The 25,216-nt window shown below is 42.5% G+C and overlaps 1 protein-coding gene across 2 annotated transcripts in view; it reads left to right on the plus strand.

Moving 5' to 3' along the window:
• The window catches only part of LOC133628512 (cell division cycle protein 27 homolog), a 63,697-nt gene that overhangs the window by 20,625 nt on the left and 17,856 nt on the right, over positions 1-25,216 (plus strand). The window contains exons 3-12 of one of the 2 annotated variants that reach the window (XM_062016773.1): positions 4,802-4,949; positions 8,427-8,552; positions 9,546-9,643; positions 16,148-16,302; positions 16,414-16,628; positions 17,296-17,410; positions 22,539-22,654; positions 23,059-23,158; positions 23,449-23,656; positions 24,463-24,635. In XM_062016773.1, the coding sequence (XP_061872757.1) occupies positions 4,802-4,949; positions 8,427-8,552; positions 9,546-9,643; positions 16,148-16,302; positions 16,414-16,628; positions 17,296-17,410; positions 22,539-22,654; positions 23,059-23,158; positions 23,449-23,656; positions 24,463-24,635 (1,454 nt within the window). The remainder of the gene's footprint in view (positions 1-4,801; positions 4,950-8,426; positions 8,553-9,545; positions 9,644-16,147; positions 16,303-16,413; positions 16,629-17,295; positions 17,411-22,538; positions 22,655-23,058; positions 23,159-23,448; positions 23,657-24,462; positions 24,636-25,216) is intronic. The other variant, XM_062016774.1, reaches the window with a different exon arrangement.

Genomic DNA, 25,216 nt, shown 5'->3' on the forward strand with positions numbered 1-25,216 from the left:
GTTCGACCCCTAGCCTGTCCTGATGCATGGGGTTGTTCCTTCCCAGATGCAGGACTCTGCACTTGTCCTTGTTGAACCTCATGAGCTTCCTCTCTGCCCAACTCTCAAGCTGGTCGAGATCCTGCTGAATGGCAGCACAGCCTTCTGGGGAATCAGCCAGTCCTCCCAGTTTGGTGTCATTAGCGAACTGGCTGAGGGTACACTGTCCCCTCATCCAAGTGGTTTATGAAGATGTTGAACAAGACTGGCCCCAGAACCAATCCCTGTGGAACTCCACTGGCCACAGGCCTCCAACTCAATTCTGTGCCATTGATCACCACCCTCTGGGCTCTGTCATTCAGCCAGCTCTCGATCCACCTCACTGTCCACTCATCCAAGCCACACTGCTTGAGTTTTCTGATGAGTGTGTTATGGGAGACAGTGTCAAAAGCGTTGCTGAAGTCAAGGTAGATGACATCCGCTGCTCTTCCCTCATCTAGCCAGCTGGTTATGTACTCATAGGTTGGTCAAACAGGATTTCCCCTTAGTGAATCCATGTTGACTCCTCCTGATAACCATCTTTTTCTTCATATGTTTAGTGACAACATTCAGGATGAGTTGTTCCATCACCTTTCCAGGGATGGAGGTGACACTGACCAGCCTGTACTTTCCTGGGTTGTCCTTCTTGCTCTTTTTGAAGACTAGAGTGACATTGGCCTTTCTCCAGTCCTCAGGCACTCCAACTGTCCTCCACGATTCATCAAAAATGATGGAGAGAGGCTTAGCAATCACATCAGCCAGCTCTCTCAGCACTCTTGGATGCATCCCATCAGGACCCATTGACTTGTGAGCCTTAAGCTTGGCCAACAAGTCTTTAACCGCTTTCTCTTCCACCCAGGGCAAGTCCTCTGTTGTCCTGGCCATCCTGTTATCCTTGCTGGACTGGGCTTCCCGAGGGTCAGCCTTGGCCGTAAAGACTGAAGCAAAGAAGGCATTCAGTACTTCGGCCTTCTCTGCATCCTCAGACACCAGGGCACCCTCGGTGTTTAGCAGTGGGCCCACATTCCCCATTGCCATCCTTCTGCTGCTGATGTGCTTGAAAAATGCCTTATTACTGTCCTTAACATCCCTGGCTAAATTTAATTCTAGAAGGGCTCTAGCCTTCCTAGTTGCACCCCTGCATGCCCTGGCAATGTTCCTATACTCTTCCCAAGAAGCCAGCCCCTGTTTCCACCTCTCATAGATGGCTACTTTCTGCCTGAGTTGTCCCAGTAGATCCTCGCTCATCCATGGAGGCCTCCTACCTCCTTTTCCTCCTTTCTTACACATTGGGACACACTGATACTTGAGCTTGGAGGAAGTGGTGCTTGAAGATTGACCAGCTCTCATTGACACTTCTGTCTTTTAGAATCATATTCCATGAGATCCGTCCAAGTAGATCTTTGAAGAGGCCAAAGTTGGCTCGCCTGAAATCCAGGGTCACGGTCCTGCTTTGTGTCCTGCCTTTTCCACACAGGATCTTGAACTCTACTATCTCATGGTCACTCATGTCTCCAACCAGGTCCTCCTTATTCGTCAGTACCACGTCCAGCAGCAGACTCCTTCTTGTTGGTTCCTCAGTCATATGTGACAGGAAGTTGTCATCAACAATCTGCAGGAACCTCCTGTGCTGCATGTGCTTGGCTGTGTGGCTATCCCAGCAAATATCAGGGTGGTTGAAGTCCCCCATGAGGACCAGGGAATGTGATCGTGAGGCAGCTCTCAGCTGTTCATAGAAGACCTCATCCACTTCCTCCTCCTGATCAAGTGGCCTGTAGCAAACTCCTACAACAATATCACCTGCCTTGCCCTGCCCGTTAATTTTTACCCATAAGCACTCTACCGGCTCCTCATCCTCACCCAGGCACAGTTTGGTACACATTAATTGCTCCCTCACATAGAGAGCAACTCCACCTCCACGCCTTGTCAATCTGTCTTTCTTGAACAATCCATAGACCTCCATGGCTGTGCTCCAGTCATGGCAGCTGTCCCACCACGTCTCTGTGACCGCAATGAGGTCGTAGCCCCGCATCCGCACCCACATCTCCAGTTCCTCCTGCTTATTCCCCAGGCTGCATGCATTGGTGTAGAGGCAGCGCAGGGGCTTACTCAAACACACAGGTTTCCCTGGGCGGGTGCAGGAGGTTCCTCCCCAGTTTGGCTCTTCCTCAGGGTGGTCAGCCTTCTGTATCTCAGCCCAGTGTGCAGATGAAGGGCACTTATCACTGCATTCCCTGTCCTGCCCTTTTTCCTAGCTAGAGGGGACAACTTGTTCTGTTTTGCTTCTCCCCCCAAGTCCCTTAGTTTAAAGACCTCTTTATTAAATTTGCTAGCCTACTCCAAAATATTCCTGTGCCCTTACAGGAGAGATGAATCCTGTCCTGTCCTATCAAGCTGTAGTCTCCAAGGAAGGATCCATTGTCAAAGTACCCAAAGCCTTCCTGCCAGCACCAGCCTCTCAGCCAGGATTTCACTTGGCTGATTTTTCCATTACAAACTCCTCCTTTATTACCACTGAACTGGATAGAGGAGAAAATAACCTGAGCCCCTCTACCTTTTACCTGCTCCCCCAAGGATTTAAAATCCATCTGGATCCTGGAGATGTCATGCCTCATGACATCATTCATACTTACATGGAACACAAGTAGAGGGTAGTAGCCTGCATCTCTGACGAGCTGCAACCATATAATCTAGACGTGCATGAAGGAAATAGTGTTTTAAGGATGGCATATCTCCTCTGAGTACAGCACTGTGTGAGATGCAGGGAAATGCTGATGGAGTATGATTGCCAAGGATATAGAAACAAGAGAATCCACTCTCTGTAGCAGCTGAAAGAAAAATACGTGACTTAATACTGATGTTCTCTTTGCCGAATAATACTTAGCAGGAGTACTTCTAAGAGCCCTTTTTGATGTTGACCAATGGTGCTGAGAGGGAACAGCATGCATGCTGTCACTTGCTTCAAGCAGTTAACTGCTAGCAAAACATCTGGCTTATGGTTAAAATAAATAGTTATACTACAGAGTAGAAGCTGCTAAGCTTCAATACCATGACTCCATATTGGCAGTAGTGATTTTACCTTGAGAAGAGCTGCTTTTAAGCACCTGCAATTATTGTCCTTGTAGGGACATCTGTGGCTTGATAGTTTTGCAAGAAATCTCAGTGTGTTAAATTAGTGGATAAAAAAATTGATTTAACTGTCACTTTCAAAAAGATCTTCTGGTGATTTTAGAATAAGGCTAACAAAATGTTCTCTTTTTGGGTCTTCAGTTTCCATTGTCACTGTCTGGGTGAGGTCACAAGACTAAAATAGTTTTCAGCATAGCAAAGGATTTGAGCGTGTTGCCCAAAGAGGTTTTTGTGTAATGCTAGTATTGATTTTTTCTGAAGAGTTCTAGGTAAGTAAATGAACAGATATTAGAATTGTTTCTTTTAATGCTGAATTATGTTGGTAGCATGTTCTGAATAGTATCAAGCCATGTGAGTTTCTTAAATGTTTTGAGATTTTAAGTTGCTTGCCTTCATAGATGGCCCTTCTTTGAGTCAAAATACATGATTGCATAAAGGGTGATTTGAGTGTAATGTTTGGAAGTACAAAGAGCAGGATAAGTCACCATCATGTATATAATCCATCAACATATCTAGATATCTCTCTCTTCTTGCCTAAAACCCAGAAAACAGAGTTAAAATTAAGTCATACAGATTTTTTCCACAACCACAGCTTAATGCTTGAATTAACCACACCACTGTGTTATGTGCCATGGTTTAGCGAGGACCAGCTTTTGCTTGGTAACGGGGAGAGGGCTGCAGGGTAGGCCCGGTAAAGAGTTCTTGGACTTTCCCTTGGCTCTGAGGTTCAGACCCATCTCCAGCCCAGCTGCGCCAATCTGGTGCTTCTGCCAGCATTTATTATGTCTTGATTACTCTTGGTCTCTGTTTAAGTAGAGATGACTTCTTCCTGAGGCTTGACTGCTTCATACAGAATTTAGAAACTTATGAAGACTCTGGGAAGAGGATTTGTAGGAGAGCTTGTCCCTATCACTACTTTCTAACATAAAATAAAATGTCTGAATGGTAATGTTAAGTCATGTTCCCAATGAAATGATGAGTGTGGGCAGCAAGAAAGTGAAGACTTAATGTTAAGGTAGAGGTGACTGGTAATTGAGTGACTTCAATAGTCATTAAAATTGCAAAATCTGCTCCCCTAAGTCATATGACTATATAGCATCAAGAAAAGTAATGGAAGTAAAATTGCAAATGGGAAAAGATCACTTAAGGATGAAAACTTTTAATTAGGCTATGTAGGCTGAAAAGGATCTTCCTTCTGAAAGTTCTTGTACTTCCTAGCAGCCATTGTTGTGCCAGTGTTTATACTCTACTTAAGCTAGTGTAAAGCATTACTAGCAGGTGTGATAATACTCTGAGCCAAGTCTTGGTGTGGCAAATGAGTTGTTAAAGTAGCTCTGTAGGAATGACTGTTTTTGCTTGTCTCACTGTTATTTTAACAAGCTGGCTAGTTGCATACTTAGACTGGGTAGCCAAAAGGATCAAAGGTCTTAAATGACAGTAGATGTTAAGAGTTGGTCTGACCATACAAGAAAATGGTGGACGGAAGTTTATTATATGCTGACAAATAAGGAGATGCACCCTCATTCAGTAATGAATTTCTCTAATATCAATGCTTGGGGTTTTTTTATCTTGTTCTTATCTGTTTTTTATTCCCTAGCTTAAATTCCTTGTATCAAAACAGTAAGCAACCAAGTGATGATTTTTTTTTTTTTAGTACATTCAGAAGAAGCTCTGTTTTTACTTGCAACATGTTACTACCGCTCAGGAAAGGCCTATAAAGCATACAGGCTCCTAAAAGGACACAGCTGTACTACCCCACAATGTAAATACCTGCTTGCAAAATGCTGTGTTGACCTCGGCAAGTAAGTAAATGTTTTATGTTCTGTACATGTCTACAAATCATAGAATCATAGAATGGTAGGGGTTGGGAGGGACCTTCAGAGATCATCCAGTCCAACCCCCCTGCAGAAGCAGGGTCACCTAGGAACATGTCCAGGCTGGTCTTGAAGACCTCCAAGGAAGGAGCCTCCACAACCGCTCTGGGCAGCCTGTTCCACTGCTCCGTCACCCTCACAGTGAAATAGTTTTTTCTTATGTTTAAGTGGAACTCTTTGTGTTCCAGCTTCATCCCATTACCCCTTGTCCTGTTACTATCTACTATAAAAAAAAGGGATGTCCCAACCTCCTGACAACCCACCCTTTAGATATTTATAAATGTTAATAAGATCCCCCCTCAGTCTCCTCTTCTCCAGAATAAACAGCCCCAGTTCCCACAGCCTTTCCTCATATGAAAGATGCTCCAGTCCCCTGATCATCTTGGTGACCCTGCGCTGGACTCTCTGCAGCACTTCCCTGTCCCTCTTGAGCTGAGGAGCCCAGAACTGGACACAGTACTCCAGATGAGGCCTCACCAGGGCAGAGTAGAGAGGGAGAAGAACCTCCCTTGACTATCCTGTTATCCTTGCCGGACTGGGCTTCCCGAGGGTCAGCCTTGGCCGTAAAGACTGAAGCAAAGAAGGCATTCAGTACTTCGGCCTTCTCTGCATCCTCAGACACCAGGGCACCCTCGGTGTTTAGCAGTGGGCCCACATTCCCCATTGCCATCCTTCTGCTGCTGATGTGCTTGAAAAATGCCTTATTACTGTCCTTAACATCCCTGGCTAAATTTAATTCTAGAAGGGCTCTAGCCTTCCTAGTTGCACCCCTGCATGCCCTGGCAATGTTCCTATACTCTTCCCAAGAAGCCAGCCCCTGTTTCCACCTCTCATAGATGGCTGCTTTCTGCCTGAGTTGTCCCAGTAGATCCTCGCTCATCCATGGAGGCCTCCTACCTCCTTTTCCTCCTTTCTTACACATTGGGACACACTGATCCTGGGCTTAGAGGAAGTGGTGCTTGAGAATTGACCAGCTCTCATTGGCACTTCTGTCTTCTAGAATCATATTCCATGAGATCTGTCCAAGTAGATCTTTGAAGAGGCCAAAGTTGGCTCGCCTGAAATCCAGGGTCACGGTCCTGCTTTGTGTCCTGCCTTTTCCACACAGGATCTTGAACTCTACCATCTCATGGTCACTGCAGTTGAGGTTGCCTCCAACCTTCACATCCCCAACCAGGTCCTCCTTATTCGTCAGTACCATGTCCAGCAGCACACCCCTCCTTGTTGGTTCCTCGATCATCTGCAACAGGAAGTTGTCATCAACAATCTGTAGGAACCTCCTGGGCTGCATGTGCTTGGCTGTGTGGCTATCCCAGCAAATATCAGGGTAGTTTAAGTCCCCCGTGAGGACTAGGGATTGTGACTGTTAGGCAGCTCTCAGCTGTTCGTAGAAGGCCTCATCCACTTCCTCCTCCTGATCAAGTGGCCTGTAGCAAACTCCTACAACAATATCACCTGCCTTTCCCTGCCCATTAATTTTTACCCATAAGCACTCAACCTGCCCCTCATCCCCACCCAGGCACAGTTTGGTACACATTAATTGCTCCCTCACATAGAGAGCAGCTCCAGCTCCATGGAGGCCTAGGTATTGTTTAGAAAGGACAGTGTGGCAACGTGTGGAGGTGGAGTTGTTTTTTTTCATGCTGGTTTTTCATTTCTCTTGAAAGCTGTCATATTGCATAAACTAGTAATTCCTTGGTCCTTCAGCTCTAACGATTATTTTAAGTTCAAATCATTTCGATTTCAGATAATGGACCTAATGAACGTTAGCATACATTGCAGCAGTCTCTAAAAGTATTGAATCACTTACAAAGGAGTTGTCAAGCTGTGTAGGGGGAGATGACATTGATTGCTGAGTTAACTCAAGAAGACTGCTCTGGATCTCTGTTTTGGTTTTGTGTTTCTCTGAAAGTTTGCTTATTTCATTAAGTGCTTCCACTATGAATTTAATGGGCAGGCTGCTTCTCTCAAATAGTAGTCTTGCTCATCTTACCCAGTTATTGCTAATGAGTGTGTGAGGGGAAAAGATGACAGATGGAAATCTATTTTGAAAAAGCCAGAACAAACCTACCTTGAACCCACATTCAAGAATGCTATATTGAACATAAAGATCCATCTTGTCAGGTACATAATAGCATCTAAGTATCTTGCTGGTTTCCTGGGGTCTAACAGAAAGAGTATAAAGTAAAACTGCTTGACCTACAGGCCTTAATGCCCCGAGAATTTGTTAATGAGAGTATTTTGTTCTGATGTAGGCTTTTCAGCTCAAATGTAGGAAACAACATCTGACTGAGGTGCAGAATGAAGAAGATGAGGCGCCAAGAAAGGCAAAAACTTTTGTCTTAGCGTAGCAAGGATGTCTTGATTTGTGTTTCTTTTGACTCTCATTTAACACTTCTGGAGTTATTAGTATATATTAGAAATCATGTTCTACCTGGCAAGGTCCTAGTGGAATAGATTTCAAGCTGATGAGTCCTTCCCTTGCTTTTACAAAGTCTAGTGTGTGTGTGTGTGTGTGTGTACAGCACATCAGTTTCTGGACTGATTTCAGTTTAAACTACGTGGGATTTCTTAAATGTATTCTATAGAATTTCTTAAGTTTATTTGTCGTTCCTGCTACAGTTACATGAGCTCACTTATACAGTTGTGCCTTATTTTCTTGTGGGAATGGTCTATACTGATGGAAGCATCTACCTATAGGTATAGTTTCAAGTGGAGGCAAGAGGAGTTGACTTGTTTGTGCAGGTGTCGGTTTGGGATGACATAAGAATGCCTCCCATCTCCAGAGGTTGTATAAAGAAATTTTCAAGCTTAATAGCAAGTGTTCCATTCCGTGTGAATGGTACTGCTGGTGTGATAGATGCACCCTGAGCCTTTGTTCTCCATTTGAATCCATCTTGCAAGAAGGCGAGGCATTAAAATCCAAAGTCTGTGCCATATTCCAATGTTGGATCTTAACAGAGTGCATGAAGCCTTACTGATTGTATTTTGTAGTTGAGAAACAAAGCCAAACTAAGCATTGTCTTAGGTTGTTACTAGGTAAAGTACCTTCAAAACTGAAGTGTCTAGAAGACTTTCTTGTCCTCCATTTTAGTATTCAGACTAAGATTAGTAACTTCTATAAAAGTTATGTTGTATTATGTATCTCTGTTTTGGAGTGGTGTGGAGTGTTAGGATTGACTGTCCTAGTAGAAATGTTCAACTTCAGAGTACCACATACCTCTATGTTGCTAGAGGATTCAGTCTATTTAAAATGCATTTGCAGGAACTAGTTTGTATATGGCTTGAAATTTGTGGATGCTGATGGTGGATTTCTGGTTTTGTTTGCAACAAGGTGAAAACATTGGTCTATGAGTACTGTGACCCTTGTAACTCCTTTATGCCTTTTTTTTTAAAAAAAAAAAGGTTTGCAGAAGGAGAGCAGATCTTATCTGGTGGAGTGTTGAATAAACAGAAAAGCCATGATGACATCGTTATGGAGTTTGGTGACTCTGCATGCTTTACGCTCTCCTTACTTGGACATGTCTACTGGTAATGTTGCTTTTAAAAAACTTTACTTAATGAAGCTTAGGGTCTGGGTGAGTGTGTTTTTTTGGGTTGTTTTTTTTTTGTTTGGTTGGTTGATTTTTTTTTTTTTTTGACCAAGCCAAATTTTAGTCAAATATATTTTTAGTCACCACAGGGTACACCTGTTTCTGGGTTACATGGCCTGCACAATTTTGGAGCATGATAGATGCAGGTGGATAGCTGTGAAAGCCTTTAACTTGGGAATTCAAGAATGGTTTATCTTTCAGCCAGAGCTTCTGATGGACTGAAAACACCAATTCCTCTTTTTTCAGGTTAAACATGCAATCCAAGAGTTGTAGGGATTTTTTTTTATATACCTTTGGGTTTATTCTGTAATCTTCTCTTAAAAACTCTCAAGGCCTGTTTCTCAGTGTTGCCATTCTGATTTTTCTGTGTCTATTTTACAGATGTATAGCTATAACCTTCAAAGGGAAGTTTGAAGGACTGACAGTCAAAATAACTTTACAGATTCAAATGCTTTGTTTTTTGCCTAGACACAGGAAAGGTTTCAGTAAATGCAAAGAGATTGAATAGGAACAGTGAGGTTCCTTCCTTACTACCTAGTATACCTGTTATTTAAAAAAAAAAAAAAAAATAGAAGCTATCTCTGTAGCCAGATACTTAGGTGTTCAGTTTAGCGTTTAATTTATATGCAAAGACATTATCCATAGATAATAAAAATGGCCAGAAGGCTAGCAAGTGGGTTGCTGTTTGCAAAAGATAAAAAAGTGGTAATAAAGAACATCTTTCTAAAACAAAAACTAAATTTCATCTTTGTCAAAACATGTCCAGTAACTTAAAAATAACTCAATATGAGTCTGTGGCTTGAAAAATGAGGAATGTTGCTATGACTCTCAACACGTCTTTTTGTTTTTCAACTCCTCATCTGGAAAGCTCACTTGAAAAAAGAAGTGGTGTTCCCAAGTTTATCTATAAACTGTTATGTTCTTTTTACAGCAAGACAGACCGGCTTGCCAAAGGATCAGAATGTTACCAAAAGAGCCTTAGTTTAAATCCATTCCTCTGGTCACCTTTTGAATCACTATGTGAAATAGGTAAGTCTGCAGAACAGTTTTGTAGCGAAGATGTTTTCTACTGATCTGATTATGTCAAGCTTTCTGATTTGTTGGTGCCAAGGTTTATTTTACTCCTCCAGAACTAGTAAGGAAAATGCTAGCAGACTTCTTTGGGAGTGATTTCACAGAATCTTAAGGGTTGGAAGGGAGCTTGAAAGGTCATCTAGTTCAACCCCCCTGCCAGAGTAGGACCGCCTAGAGTAGGTCACACAGGAACTCATCCAGGTGGGTTTTGAATGTCTCCGGAGAAGTACACTCCACGACCCATCTGGGCAGCCCCTTCCAGTGCTCCGTCACCCTCACAGTGAGGAAGTTTGTCCTTGTTTCTTTGGAACCTCTTTTATTCCAGCTTTACCTGTTGCCCCTTGTCCTGTCATTGGCCATCACTGAGAATAGCCTGGCTTCATCCTCCTGACACCTACCCTTTACATATTTGTAAACAAGAATGAGATCACCCTTCATCTTCTCCTCTCTAAGCTAAAGAGCTCCAGCTCCCTCAGCCTTTCATCAGAAGGGAGATGGCTCCACTGCATCATCTTTGTGGCCCTGTGCTGAACTCTCTCCAGCAGCTCCCTGTCCTTCTTGAACTGAGGGGCCCAGAACTGGACACAATATTCCAGATGAGGCCTCACAGGGACAGAGTAGAGGGGGAGGAGAACCTCTCTCGACCTGCTGGCCACAGCCCTTCTAATCTACCCCAGGATGCCATTGGCCTTCTTAGTCATGAGGACACATTGCTGACTCATGCTCATCCTGCTGCCCACCAAGCCCCCAGGTCCCTTTCTCCTCTCCTACTCTGAGTTCATTCCCCAACCTGTACTGGTACATGGGGTTATTCTTTCCCAAATGCAACACTCTACACTTGCCCTTGTTGAATTTCATTAGATTTCTCTTTGCCCAACTCTCCAGCCTGTCCAGGTCTCGTTGAATGTCAGAACAGCCTTTTGGGGTGTCAACCATTCCCCCCGGTTCAATATCATCAGCAGACATGCTGACAGTGCCCTCTGTTCCCTCAGCAAGATCATGAATGAATATATTGAACAGTACCAGTCCCAGCACCAACTCCCGAGGGACTCCACTAGACACAGGCCTCCAACTAGACCTTGCCCCATTGATCACAACTCTGCCTTCTTTTCTTCAACCAGTTAACAATCCACCTCACTACCTGATCATTCAGCCCATACTCTCTCAGTTTTGCTGCAAGGTTGCTGTGGGAGATGGTGTCAAATACTTTACTGAAATCCAGATAAGCCACATACACTGCACTACCACCATCTATCCACCTGGTTACATTTTCATAAAAGGGCTATCAGGTTGGTCAAACAGGACTGCTCGACTGATCCTTAATCCAGTCCTCATCAACCAAACAAAACTCCTCCTTTAGCTTGACTTCCTCGGGAGTCTGGGGCTCCTGAGAACAGTCTCCAGCAGTATATAGGCAAAGAAGGCATTCAGTAACTGTGCCTTCTCTGTATCCTCTGTCGCTCAGACACCTGCCTCATTCAACAGTGGGCCTACATTGCCTCTAGCGTTAGTTTTATCCACAATGTATTTGAAGAAGCCCTTCTTGTTGTCCTTGACCTCCCTTGCAAAGCCCAACTCCGATGAGGCTTTAGCTTTCCTAGTTGTCTCCCTACATCTTCTGACGACAGCCTTATACTCATCCCAAGTGGCCATCCCTTCCGTCCATGATCTATAGACTCTCTTCTTCCACTTGAGTTTGCCCAACAGTTCCCTATTTAAGCATGTGGGTCTCCTGGCTCCCTTTCTTGATTTCTTACCAGCTGGGATGCTCTGATCCTGAGCCTGGAAGAAGTGATCTTTGAATATAGACCAACTGTCTTGGATCGCTTTACCTTCTCGTACCTTGTTCCATTGCATGTTCCCTAGCAATTGCTTGAAAAGGCCAAAGTTGGCCCTGCTGAAGTCCAGGGTTGTGGTCCTGCTTGGTGTTCTGTTCCTACCACACCAGATCCTGAACTCCACCATCTCATGGTTGCTGCAGCCAAGACTGCCCTCAACCTTTACCACTTCAACCAGACCCTGCTTGTTTGTGAGTACAAGATCTATTAGTGCTCCTCTGCTTGTTGGCACATCCACCATTTGCATCAAGAAGTTATCATCAATGCACTGAAGGAATCTCCTGGACTGTAAGTGGCTAGCTGTGAAGGCCTTCAAGCAGATGTCTGCGTGGTTGAAATCTCCAACAAGAACCAGGGCCTCTGGTTTTGTGTGGTTTGTGGTTTTTTGTTTTTTTTTCTTTTGAAGCTGCTTCCAACTGCCTGTAAAGGCCTCATCAACTTCCCCATACTGATCAGGTAGTCTGTAATATACACCTATATCAGTGTCACCTATTGTAGCCTGGCCCTTAATCCATAACGCATTGTAAATACTTTGCCAGCGTTTAGAGCTTCTGTCTTGTTTTCTTTCATCTTTTGTTGTTCAGATGTTTTTGGATTTAACAGTGCTACAAGTTTTCCAGCCTACAGTTAGTAGACCCTTAGAAACTATGATGAGAATGACTTGCCTTTTTTAAGTTTATTTTTTTTTAATCATAGAATCACAGAATGGTAGGGGTTGTAAGGGACCTTTAGAGATCATCCACTCCAACCCCCCTGCAGAAGCAGGTTCACCTAGATCAGGTCACATAGGAACATGTCCAGGCGGGTCTTGAAGACCTCCAAGGAAGGAGACTCCACAACCCCTCTGGGCAGCCTGTGCCACTGCTCCGTCACCCTCATAGTGAACTGGTTTTTTCTTATGTGTAAGTGGAACTTTTTGTGTTCCAGCTTCATCCCATTACCCCTTGTCCTGTTGCTAGCTACAATAGAAAAAAGGGATGTCCCAACCTCCTGACACTCACCCTTTAGATATTTGTAAATGTTAATAAGATCTCCCCTCAATCTCCTCTTCTCCAGACTAAACAGCCCCAGTTCCCGCAGCCTTTCCTCATATGAAAGATGTTCCATACCCCTGATCATCTTGGTGGCCCTGTGCTGGACTCTCTCCAGAAGTTCTCTGTCCCTCTTGAGCTGAGGAGCCCAGAACTGGACACAGAACTCCAGATGAGGCCTCACCAGGGCAGAGTAGAGGGGGAGAAGAACCTCCCTCAACCTGCTGCCCACACTCAGCTTCAGACCCCATCAGTTTTCTTGGGTATTTGCTTAAAAAACACTACGCTGGCAGTAACTAAGGCAATACCACTTTATGGAAATCAGTCTGTTTTGTGCAGAGTACACTGTATGATCCCAGTCTTTTAACAATGTGAGCAGTAAAATAAAAAAACAAATGAATAAGCAGAATAAGTAAGGTGACAGCACACTTCAAAAAGTTGTGTTCCTCCCATTTCAGGTTGTAGGTAGTTATATCATGGGAGAGGAGGAAAGGGGAAAGGAAAGAAAAGGGAGGGGGGAAAAGAGAAAGAAATGGGATCCTGCATTAACTGCGTAAAATCCTGTGTCTTATAAAATGGTGAGACACAGACTAATTGAGTTTCAGGGGACAAACCTTTCAAGTCTCAACACTGAAATATACTTTCTGGGTTTGGTATAGTTACAAACGCAGACATTTCACACTTGTGTTGCCACTGCTAGGGGTAATGTTCAGTTCCACTGTATGACATAAATAGATTAAGCAGTTCTCATGTAAGTAAGTAAGAGATAGAAGAATTAGTTAGGAACCCAGCAACTGTTAACAAGCATGGATATGCAGCAGTACAAAGCTGAAACAGAGGCCAGATTTAAACCTGCTGCACAACTCAACCCTTCCTCTGTCTTCCAGGTGGAAAGTCTTCATATACTTTCCTTTATCCATGAGCCATGGATAAGGCTCATAGAACATGTTCATAGATTCTACTTGCATCAAATACTGGACCTCACACTCCCACTTGAGTCAACAGCAAACCTAAGACCTCCCAAGGCCAGCCTCTCATCGGTACTGAGCCTGGGACATGAAAGCTCTCCCTCTGCCACAAGCAAGATGAGCACAAGTTTTCAGAGTCTGTTTGTTACTTCATGTTATAGTTGTCTTTTTCACATAGCTTCTCTCAGATTCATTAACCACAGAATTAGTTTCTATTCTGCTGTAGGGCAGTTGGAACAATTCTATTGCTGTTTTGTTTTCCAGATTCCAGGGAAAAAAATTACTGCTCTATTGGTAGCTGCTTATAATTCAGTATAGTCCCATACCAAAGCAGCAGTGAAACCAGACAGAAACACAGCCAATAACCACGATATTAGGTTATTTACTCTTTTGGTCATGCTCAAGAGTCACCTAGCACCTTGAGACCAGAGCTCTGCTCTGAGAGCTTCTGTTCCAGAGATAATGCAATCTGCAAGTCTCTGAGCCCCAAGTTTCAGGGCTTTGAACAAATTCCTCACTCCTAGACAAATCCACATGCCTTCAAATCCTGGGCAATGCAGGAAGACAGCAGAGATCACAGGTGGAAAAAGTCAAGTCCCTACACACTCTCCTTATTAATGATACTTCCTATCGTAGAATGGGGGGTGGAAGGGACCTTTAGAGGTCCCTCTAAAGGGATCTATAGATGGGCTCACGATTGAGGGTTGGACTTAAACTTGGACACTATTGCACAGGTTATCCATGAGTGTGAAACATGTTGCAATCAAAGCAGCCAAATGGTGGAAGCACACATGGTATGAAGGACAATGACAGAAACATAAATATGGAGAGGCCTGGCAGATTGATTACATCACACTGCCACAGACTCACTAAGGCAAATGCCATGTGCTCACAATGGTAGAGGTGAACAGTTTGTTGGAAACATATCCTGTGCCTCATGCCACTGCACAGAACACCATCCAGGTCCTTGAAAAGAAAATTCTGTGGCAACATGGCACCCCAGAAAGAATTGAGTCAGACAATGGGACACACTTCCAAAGCAAACTTATAGACACCTGGGCCAAAGAGCACGGCATTGAGTGGGTCTATCACATCCCCTATCATGCACCAGCCTCCGGCAAAGTGGAACAATAAAATGGATTATTCAAGACCACACTAAGAGCAATGGGAGGTGGGACCTTCAAACATTGGGATACACATTTAGAAAAGGCTACCTGGTTACTCAGCTCTAGAGGATCTGTCAACTGAGCTGGCCCTGCCCAATCATTACTTTTACATACTGTAGAAGGGGATAAAGTCCCTATAGTGCACATAAAAGATCTGTTAGGGAAGGCAGTCTGGGTGTGTCCTGCCTTGGGTAAAGGCAAAAGCCATCTGTGGGATTATTTTTGCTCAGGGACTTGGGTGTGCTTGGTGGGTGATGTGCAAGGATGTTGAGACTCAATCCAGGTGGTTGATGAAGATGTTGAACAAGACTGGCCCCAGAACCAATCCCTGTGGAACTCCACTGGCCACAGGCCTCCAACTCGATTCTGTGCCATTGATCACCATCCTCTGGCCTCTGTCATTCAGCCAGCTCTCGATCCACCTCACTGTTCATTCATCCAAGCCACACTGCTTGAGCTTTCTGATGAGGATGTAATGGGAGACAGTATCAAAAGCCTTGCTGAAGTCAAGGTAGATGACATCTGCTGCTCTTTCCTCATCTAGCCAGCCGGTTATGCCCTCATAGAAGGCTATTAGGTTGGTCAAACAGGATTTCCCCTTGGTGAATCCATGTTGACTCCCCATAATAACCATCTTTTCCTTCATATGTTTAGTGATGACAGGATGAGTTGTTCCATCACTTTTCCAGGGATGGAGGTGAGGCTTACCAGCCTGTAATTTCCTGGGTCGTCCTTCCTGCCCTTTTTGAAGACTGGAGTAACATTGGCCTTTTTTCCAGTCCTCAGGCACTTCCCCTGTCCTCCATGATTGTTCAAAAATGATGGAGAGAGGCTTAGCAATCACATCAGCCAGCTCTCTCAGCACTCTAGGATGCATCCCATCAGGACCCATTGACTTATGAGCCTTAAGCTTGGCCAACAAGTCTTTAACCTCTTCGTCTTCCACCCAGGGCAAGTCCTCTGCTGTCCTGGCCATCCTGTTATCCTTGCCGGACTGGGCTTCCCGAGGGTCAGCCTTGGCCGTAAAGACTGAAGCAAAGAAGGCATTCAGTACTTCGGCCTTCTCTGCATCCTCAGACACCAGGGCACCCTCCGTGTTTAGCAGCGGGCCCACATTCCCCCTCGCCATCCTTCTGCTGCTGATGTACTTGAAAAATGTCGTATTACTGTCTTTAACTTCCCTGGCTAAATTTAATTCTAGAAGGGCTCTAGCCTTTCTAGTTGCACCCCTGCATGCTCTGGCAATGCTCCTATACTAAATAAAATAAAGCTATAATAAAATTGGTTGTCCATGGTTTTGGACTAGAAGAACACTTCTGATTTTAGTATAAGGAATTCTAGAGTAATGAGTTAAGAACACACCCTTTCTAAAATTTTTTTGTTTTTATTCTAATTTTGATGATACTCAGCATATACGGACTTGGGACTAATTCTATATTTCCTTCCAAACTCACAGGTGAAAAACCGGATCCTGACCAAACATTTAAATTGTCATCCTTGCAGAACTTCAGCAATTGTCTGCCTAATATTTGCACAACACTGTTATCTAATCACAATGTATCACATAGACAGCCTGAAACTGTCCTTATGGAAACACCACAAGACACAATTGTGAGTTTTAGTTAAATAACTGCATTTAAAACAGTCTTTCCATTTTAACTGAAAAATGCAAATTAGGAACTTCACTGTCTAGGTATCTAACAACTGCCTTCCATTTTTCAGGAGTTGAACAGAATCAACCTAGAATCCTCCAATTCAAAATATTCTATCTTGAACATGGATTCTTCTATGTCTTACATCGATTCGGCTGTAATTTCACCAGATGCTGTCCCCCTTGGATCAGGATCTGCCATACTGTCTAAACAGGCTCAAAATAAACAAAAAACTGGACGGAGTTTACTGGGGGGCCCTGCAGCTTTGAGCCCACTAACGCCAAGGTAAGTCCTTGAAATAGACAATATTTGTTTACAGCTATGCTGTTGGTCATGTTTGTGATTTGAAACAGTGAAGATGTTGGTGCTGCCCAGCGTATGCAAAAGTACATGTCAGTAGTGTATTATAAATTATGCTACATAAATGGAAGCTGAACTACTTCAATAACTGCTTGGACTAATCCATGTGTTCATCTTTTCTGTTTTTTAAAGAAGTTGTTGATATTTTTTATAAGAGTGTAGCTGTTGATTCAGTATATAGTTTATTGCAATGTTCACACTGGAGAAACCTTTGAAGGGTATGTTTCTGCTCTGAAATAATATCTTTAAGAGGTTTCCTTCAAGGATAGCTCTCAAAGAGCATGTGCAAAACATATATGTTTTGTCTTATATGCTATCTTATTTAACAGCATTACATTACAAAGCTATTAGTGCTTGGGTGGTCTGTGTCTATTAGTTATTAGGTAGTCAAAGCAAGTTCTGTATCTTTCTGTTTCAGGATTATTTGCTATTACAGTGTCTTTTATAGTTGAGGATCATAAGATATTAGTTTAAATCAATGAAGTGTTTCTGAAATGAAGTTGATCATCTGGATCTCTGTTCTAACCACAGAATCAGACCAACCGTTTTGGTCTGATGTTCAGACATTGACCCTTCTTTGTCTTGTTCTCAGCTTTGGAATTTTGCCACTAGACACCCCAAGCCCTGGAGATGGATCGTATTTACAAAACTACACAAACTCTTCTTCTGTAATTGATGTGCCATCCACAGGAGCACCTTCAAAGAAGGTATCTTGCATTCTGGAATAAGATTGCTGTTCTAAGAGTTTGACATTGCAGTGTACTGTAAAGAAGAATCTGTAACGCAGATAAAAAAACATGACATGTGAACTGAATTGTGCTGGCAGTGGGGAGAATTTGTTTGGAAAAGCAATTTGAATGTGGAACTGACTGAAGCCTCCTTTAGTTGTGAAAATGGTTTGGGTTAATTGACAATTAAATTTATCATAGAATCATTAAAGTTGGGAAAGACCTTTAAGATCAACTCCAACCACTAACCTCATACTGCCAAAGCCCATCGCTAAACTAACCCATGTCCCTCGGTACCTCATCTACACGTCTTTTGAATATCTCCAGGGGTGGTGATTCCACCACCTCCTTGGACAGCTCGTTCCAATGCTTAATAACCCTTTGGTTAAAAAAATTCCTCCTAATGTCCAATCTAAACCTCCCCTAGTGCAACTTGACCTCGTTTCCTAGTGTTCTATATATAATTTGCCTACAAAGTGAGGTGGAGGACACACAACAACAAACAAAACCACCACCAACAAAAAAACCTTTCCTGCTCTTATTAAGATCTACTTAAGATGGCAACCAACATTTTATTTTGCAGAGTTATGTATATTTATAGGGTAGTGAATTCTTTATTTGAATGCAACCAGTCAGGTATTGCCTTTATAAACCTTCTTAGACTTTTCTGAAGTGTTAAATTGATTGTAGAATAGTGTGTTATATTGAAACAACTCTTGTTAAAAGCCTCAGTAGCTGGATTCTTTTCTTTTATTTGGAAAATCTTCTTTTCAGCTAAGCAAATGAGATGTTAAGGAGAAAATGTACCATATTGTAAAGCAAAGGTGTCTTATAAATATTTTCAGCTCTTCACTTCCTTTGGCTAGCAAAGCAGATTTTTGTTTCCTCCACTTTTATAATGATAAGCAGTAACCTTGTATTTCTAATTAAAACAAGCCCTTTTTTCCTCCACCCAAAATGCACAGGCATGTGCAGATTGCTGAGCTAGTGTTGCTTGAGGCAACCTGAGGAAAGTGCTCTGTCTTCTGTCTATCTGCTGTCAGAGGAACACTGATTCTAAAAAAAAAAAAACAAAGGATTCGTAACTTTTCAGCATACAAGCTGGAGTCTGAAACTTGGAGCTTTCACTTCAGGTTGTCATTTGGATTTTTTTAATGAACATATTTTCAGGGATGACTTAAAATAATACTAGAAGCTTCAAGTGAGCTGAAGCTGCTACTTTCTTGCAAGCATTTCTTGAATTCTAGTTTACCGACCAAAGTAATCAAAACACTGTTTGTGATCTGTGGAATGATGCTGTTTGAGTCAGTAAGTCTTCTGTAGAGTAAAAGAAAAAATTCTTTTTTACTCTTAAGAAATTGCCAGAGTTACCATAGTGATAAATGAGAGGTGGAATGATGGTGACAATTGAAGAACCATTTGTTCCTTTCTGAAAACAAAAAAAAAAGATTACTTTACTCTCTGTTTTTAGTAAATCTACAAGTTGTGTGAGGGATGCTAAGTTTTTTTTTTTTAGGTGGCCAACTCTTTAAAGTAAAATCTTCCTTATGAGGAAAGGCTATGGGAACTGGGGCTGTTTAGTCTAGAAAAGAGGAGACTGAGGGGGAATCTCATTAATATTTACAGATATCTAAATGGTGGATGTCTGGAGGTTGGGACACCCTTTTTTTCTATGGTATTTAGCAACAGGACAAGGGGTAATGGAATTAAACTGTAACACTAAGTTCCATTTAAACATAAGAAAAACCTATTTCACTGTGAGGGTGAAGGAGAACTGGCACAGGCTGCCCGGGGAGGTTGTGAAGTCTCCTTCCTTGGAGGTCTTCAAGACCCGCCTGGACACGTTCCTGTGCGCCCTGATATAGGTGGACCTGCTTCTGCAGGGGGGTTGACTAGTTGGTCTCTTCCAACCCTACCATTCTATAATTCTATGAAAAACTCAGGGCAATTAATTGTTTTGAGTTCCTCAACAAGTAGAACTTAAATTTCCATGTTGGATGCTCTAGACAAATCCATTGGTGCTCATCTTGCTGTGCCATTCTGTAAGTGAAGTTTGGGAGCTGTTTAAAAACTGTCTTTGTCTTCTCATTGGCCCAGTACTTAGAAGAATAAAAGCCAGTAAGCAGATAACTTTTTTCTTGTGAATGGTCTTCGGAAAGCTGTGACAGGGAACTCTTAACAGCTAGTGCAATGGGACTGTGTAGTATCTTTTTTCTGGACATCTCATTACTGCAACACTTTCTTCTTAGTCCTATGTTATTTGGGGTTTTTTTGTTTTGAGGGGAGTTTTTTGCCTTTGGTCTGTTGGGGCTGGACTGTGCTAAAATAGTTTTGGACATGTGCTTCATATGGTTGATCCAATTTCCATCTGTAGTTGCTCAGGACCAACCAGTTTTCCACAGTATGGTTGAAAACACTGGCTTGTGGTGGATTGCATGTATGTAGGAAGGTAAATTTTAGTGAGTCTGAAATGTTGAAGCAGTTAGCAAATCACAGCTCTTCAATGTAGTGTTCATCTGAGTTTAATCTCATGTATGTGCTACGTCATAGAGACTTTTGGGGAATTGTGACATATTTGCTGCATTTCTGTTGCCTTACAAGATTATGGCACAACAGCACCAAGGTGTAAACTTCAGTAATCCCCACATATGCTTTCTGTCTAGATGCATCTTTGCTAATACTTAACCACAAATGTTTGATAAACTTCAATAAAAAGGTTAGAATTCTGATGTGTGTGTTGTCCAATGCAAATAATTAGTTGTCTAGTTTCACTTCTGCTCTTCAAATTACCAAGTTAGGAAAGATTTAGTGTAGCTGTGGCTAGAATGTGCATGGTTTAATGGAGGTAGTTTCCTAGGAAACAAGTAAGTGAATGAAACATTGGGGTAAATCCAAAGGCTTCCTGTCCATGTGGGCAAGCTTGGTAGCTGACTGCCTAAACTATCTGCTGTTAACAAACTGAGGAAGGAAAGGATGGAATGTTACAAGTCAGATCACATATAAACTGGTGTTGCTTGTGCTGTCATTGATCCTGATGGCCAATTTCTGATGTCTTGAAAGAGTCTCTTCCAAACAGAGCTGCTTGTTAGTGTTCCTGGTGTGGGCATAAAAGATAGGGTTTAAGAGTTCTTTAAAAAGCAGGGAGGAGAGAACTTGTTCAAATCCTTCATAGGAAGGCAACATATCAGACAATGAGTTTCTATCTGAACATATTCCTTGGGTCTCAGATTCACAGTCAAGTTACCACTGCTCTAAATTCCCACACCTCAGCTGTGCCAGGGTAGGCATCAAAGTGCACATTTTAGCTCTCTGAAGAGGTGTGAAGATACAAGACAATGTTCTGGTGCTAAATCGTATCACATGCGTTGTAGCCTGTGGCAAATAAAAGGTACCAAAAATGTGTGCACACACACGAAGTGTTACTTGACTGACTTGCAGTAACTTGCTGCTCTGTTAACTGTAGATGTCTGTCTTAACTTTCTGTACTGCATACTGTAGGTCCCTTTTTGATGAAGCAGTTCATTTCTGTATTTGCTCTGAATGCTTGTACAGTAATGAACTAATTGGTGAAATACCTGTTCATAGTCTAAATCAGTATGCTGAACAGGGGAGCAACAGTCTTGGATGTTGTACAGTGAGTGCCTCAACAAGTTTTTAGTGGTGAATGGCTTCTGGATATGATTGTAATACAGTAATTAAAAAAAGATTTTCAGTGGTTGGGGATATTTTGTGCAACTTCCCGTGGAGAAGGAACTTTAAAGATGACATCTTTTAATTTCCTTTTGTTCTTACACAAACAACATACAGTTCTTTACCCTAGATGGAGATTTTACATCTTTCAAATGTGCACAAAGTTGGTGAACCTGGTGTTATGGGCATTTTAACAGGTAGAAAGAGAAATGCTTTTGAGTGCTCCTTGGAAGGAGACCCTCACCCTTTATTGAAAGAATCTGTATTTATCATAGAATCGTAGAATGGTAGGGGTTGGAAAGGACCTTTAGAGATCATCTAGTCCAACCCCCCTGCAGAAGCAGGTTCACCTAGATCAGGTCACATAGGAACGTGTCAAGGTGGGCTTTGAAGACCTCCAAGGAAAGAGCCTCCACAACCCCTCTGGGCAGCCTGTGCCACTGCTCCCTCACCCTCACAGTGAAATAGTTTTTTCTTATGTTTAAATGGAACTTTTTGTGTTCCAGCTTCATCCCATTACCCCTTGTCCTGTTGCTAGCTACTATAGAAAACAGGGATGTCCCAACCTCCTGACACTCACCCTTTAGATATTTATAAATGTTAATAAGATCTCCCCTCAATCTCCTTTTCTCCAGACTAAACAGCCCCAGTTCCTACACCCTTTCCTCATAAGGAAGATGCTCCAGTCCCCTGATCATCTTGGGGGCTCTGCACTGGACTCTCTCCAGCAGTTTTCTGTCCCTCTTGAGCTGGGGAGCCCAGAACTGGACACAGGACTCCAGATGAGGCCTCACCAGGGCAGAGCAGAGGGGGAGCAGAACCTCCCTCGACCTGCTGGCCACACTCTTCTTGATGCATCCCAGAATGCCATTGGCCTTCTTGGCCACGAGGGCACATTGCTGGCTCATGGTTAGTTTATTGTCAACCAGATCTCCCAGGTCTCTCTCTGCAGAGCTGCTCTCCAGCAGGTCGCCCCCAGCCTGTCCTGGTGCGTGGGGTTGTTCCTTCCCAGATGCAGGACTCTGCACTTGTCCTTGTTGCACCTCATGAGGTTCTTCTCTGACCAACCCTCAAGCCGGTCGAGATCCCACTGAATGGCAGCACAGCCTCTGGGGAATCAGCCAGTCCTCCCAGTTTTGGTGTCATCAGCAAACTTGCTGAGGGTACACTCTGTCCCCTCATCCAGGTCTTCGATGAAGATGTTGAACAAGACTGGCCCCAGAACCAATCCTTGTGAAACTCCACTGGCCACAGGCCTCCAACTTGATTCTGTGCCATTGATCACCATCCTCTGGGCTCCTATATTTATTCTCCTTTGCACTGTTTGATAGACAGAATGAATTTGACTTGATACAGCAGAGATTGAGACTTCTTAGTGACATAATAACAAACCTGTAGAAATTTTTGTGTTATGCAGACTGTCAGCAGGATAAGCCAAGCTGGAACAAAATCTGTCTTCTCACAGAGTGGAAATAGCCGGGAAGTCACTCCAGTTCTTGTTGCACAAATGCAGAGCTCTGGACCACAGACAAGGTAGGGGGAAAAAAAACCCAACGAAAAAATCATGGTGGTATTGCCTTTGCTTCTCCTTTCTTGAAGGAATTTGGTGCTTTGTTTGCCCAACTTATGTGATTGTTCCTGCAGAATTTCTCTTTGGGTGAGGAGAAAGTGTATTTTCTCTTAAGTAAAATAAATTTAATGGATAAGTAGGTGTCCTGTGCATGGTGGTTGGTCTGGGTATAAATCTCTCATGATTCTGCTCATGTTTATCATGCAACAGGTAGATTTTTTTTTTTCATCCCTTGAAATTGGAGTATCTGGGCTTATAGTACTTGAGCTTTGTTTACTACAATAAGAACAAAAAAAGCTGTTTTTATTAAAAATGGAGCAAAGAACTTAAGGTTTTTTTTTTTTTTTAATGTGCCATTTGTTTTCAGTACAACACCTCAGGTACTGAGCCCAACAATTACTGCTCCACCAAACACACTGCCTCGAAGAAGCTCTCGCCTATTTACTAGTGATAGCTCTACCACAAAGGTAACAGACTCCATGTGTTTTGCAAGATTGTGGGATTGCCACACTTTGGGAACATCATAATGTAAATACTCAAGACTGTAGTTAGGAGATGTGAACATTTGCTGTTTAAAACTGAACTACTAAACATACTCAGTGAAGTTACTGTCTGTATAATTAGAAGTCAAATGGCTGGACATTATTGTTAAGACTGCCAAGAGGCAAAATAGAACTTTATGCAATTCACTTTCATGTTTAGTCACTTAAATTGAAAAGACTGTCATGCATGTAACCCTTACTCTTCTTACTTGCAGGAAAATAGCAAAAAATTAAAAATGAAGTTTCCACCTAAGATTCCAAACAGAAAAACAAAAAGCAAAACAAATAAGGGAGGAATAACTCAACCAAACTTAAATGACAGTTTGGAAATTACCAAACTGGAGTCTTCCATCATTTCAGAAGGGAAAATTTCCACTGTTGCACCCCAGATCCAGGCTTTTGCGCTACAGAAGGCAGCAGCAGGTCTGTTTGAATGTTAATGGACTCTAGTAAAGCTTTGCATAGATATATTTTAAGGTTGAATGAAATAAAAGCTTTTTTCCTCCAGTGTTTCTTCCATTCTTATTTCAATTAGCTGGTAGCTATCACATTTGTGTAATTACGAAGACATTGAAGCCTAGTGTCTTCTACTTAAATTAGAATGCACATGTGGAAAAAGTAGTAAAAAGTGGCTAGATGTAAGCAGATGTATTTTGCCAGGCTCTGATTCTTATTAATTATTAAAATATTTTCAGACAAGATCCTTGGAAACAAATTCAAATGAACTATAACTCAGTCATCTTCCCTCAAAATTGGGTTCATATAGTCTGTTTTCCTTTCAAATTTCCCATTTGTTTAAAAATAAGTCTTTATTGAGATAGTCTAGGATTTTCTGAGTTCCCTTCTTTTGGTTCAATGTTTCCAGGCAGCAAGATGTATCTATGGATATGAGCCATGTAGAAACTCTTCAGACCTAACAAAATGTTTTAATAGCTTCTGTAAATGCAAAACCCCACTTGCCCTGAACTTCAGAGTTTCTCTGTTCGAGTGTTCTGTTGCTAGCTTAAGTTGTTGCTATCTGACTTCTTTTACAAAGGTGTTGTCTTAGAATATTATGCTTAGATGGAGAGTGCACAAGCCTGTCTTTGGGAGCTTCTGAGATTTTTTTCATAAGTAAATTCAGGAACAGTGCCTGCCACAACAAAGAGCTTATGGGATTAGCAATTTTGAGTAAATAAGTCTCAGTTGTCTTTTCTTCCCCACTTTTATTTGTTGTATTTTTCTCCTAGAAGGTTTGATGAGCCTTCTCCGTGACATAGGGAAAGGTTATTTAGCCTTGTGTTCATACAACTGCAAAGAAGCGATAAATATTTTAAGCCATTTACCATGCCACCATTACAACACCGGCTGGGTGCTGTGCCAAATTGGGAGAGCTTACTTCGAACTTGCAGAATATATGCAGGTAGGAACAGTGTGGGTTGGTCCTTTTGTCTTTTCACTTTGTTTTGCATAGCTTTACACAGAACCTGCAGACTTCCTGCAACAGCTATAGGAGATTTACAATTGAGATAATTGTATAAATGTATAAGTTGTATCTGGAATAGATTTAGATCTTGAATCTGCATCAGTAGTCATTGAGTTTTCCTGAAGAGGCTGTTCCACTTCTAATGTTATTTCCTGTTGCATCCAACCATTGAGGGTCTCTTCCTTGCATCTCCATCTTCACCCACAGCTGTGCTGATAGAATCATTTGTCCTGTAATGTTGTAAATGATGTCATTGTGACAATTTGATTCCTAAAACCAAAAACTTCTCTCACTTTTTAGTTAATGCAGATCACATCAATGACTTAGTTATCTTTGCAGCCTCAGAAATGACAGCATTGGCACAGCTGAGGTGATGCCAAACTGCTTGGGAAACAGAAGCTACCAGTGAAGGGTGACCTAGCAGTTTAACTATGCTTGTTGCTGTTGTTCCAGTAGCTGAGGTGGCCATTTTCCCAGAAGTTTTTTTTTTTTTAATGCTTTTTGCCAGATTGTGTGCA

The sequence above is a fragment of the Colius striatus genome, chromosome W (genome assembly GCF_028858725.1).
Source record: "Colius striatus isolate bColStr4 chromosome W, bColStr4.1.hap1, whole genome shotgun sequence".
Lineage (NCBI taxonomy): Eukaryota > Metazoa > Chordata > Aves > Coliiformes > Coliidae > Colius > Colius striatus.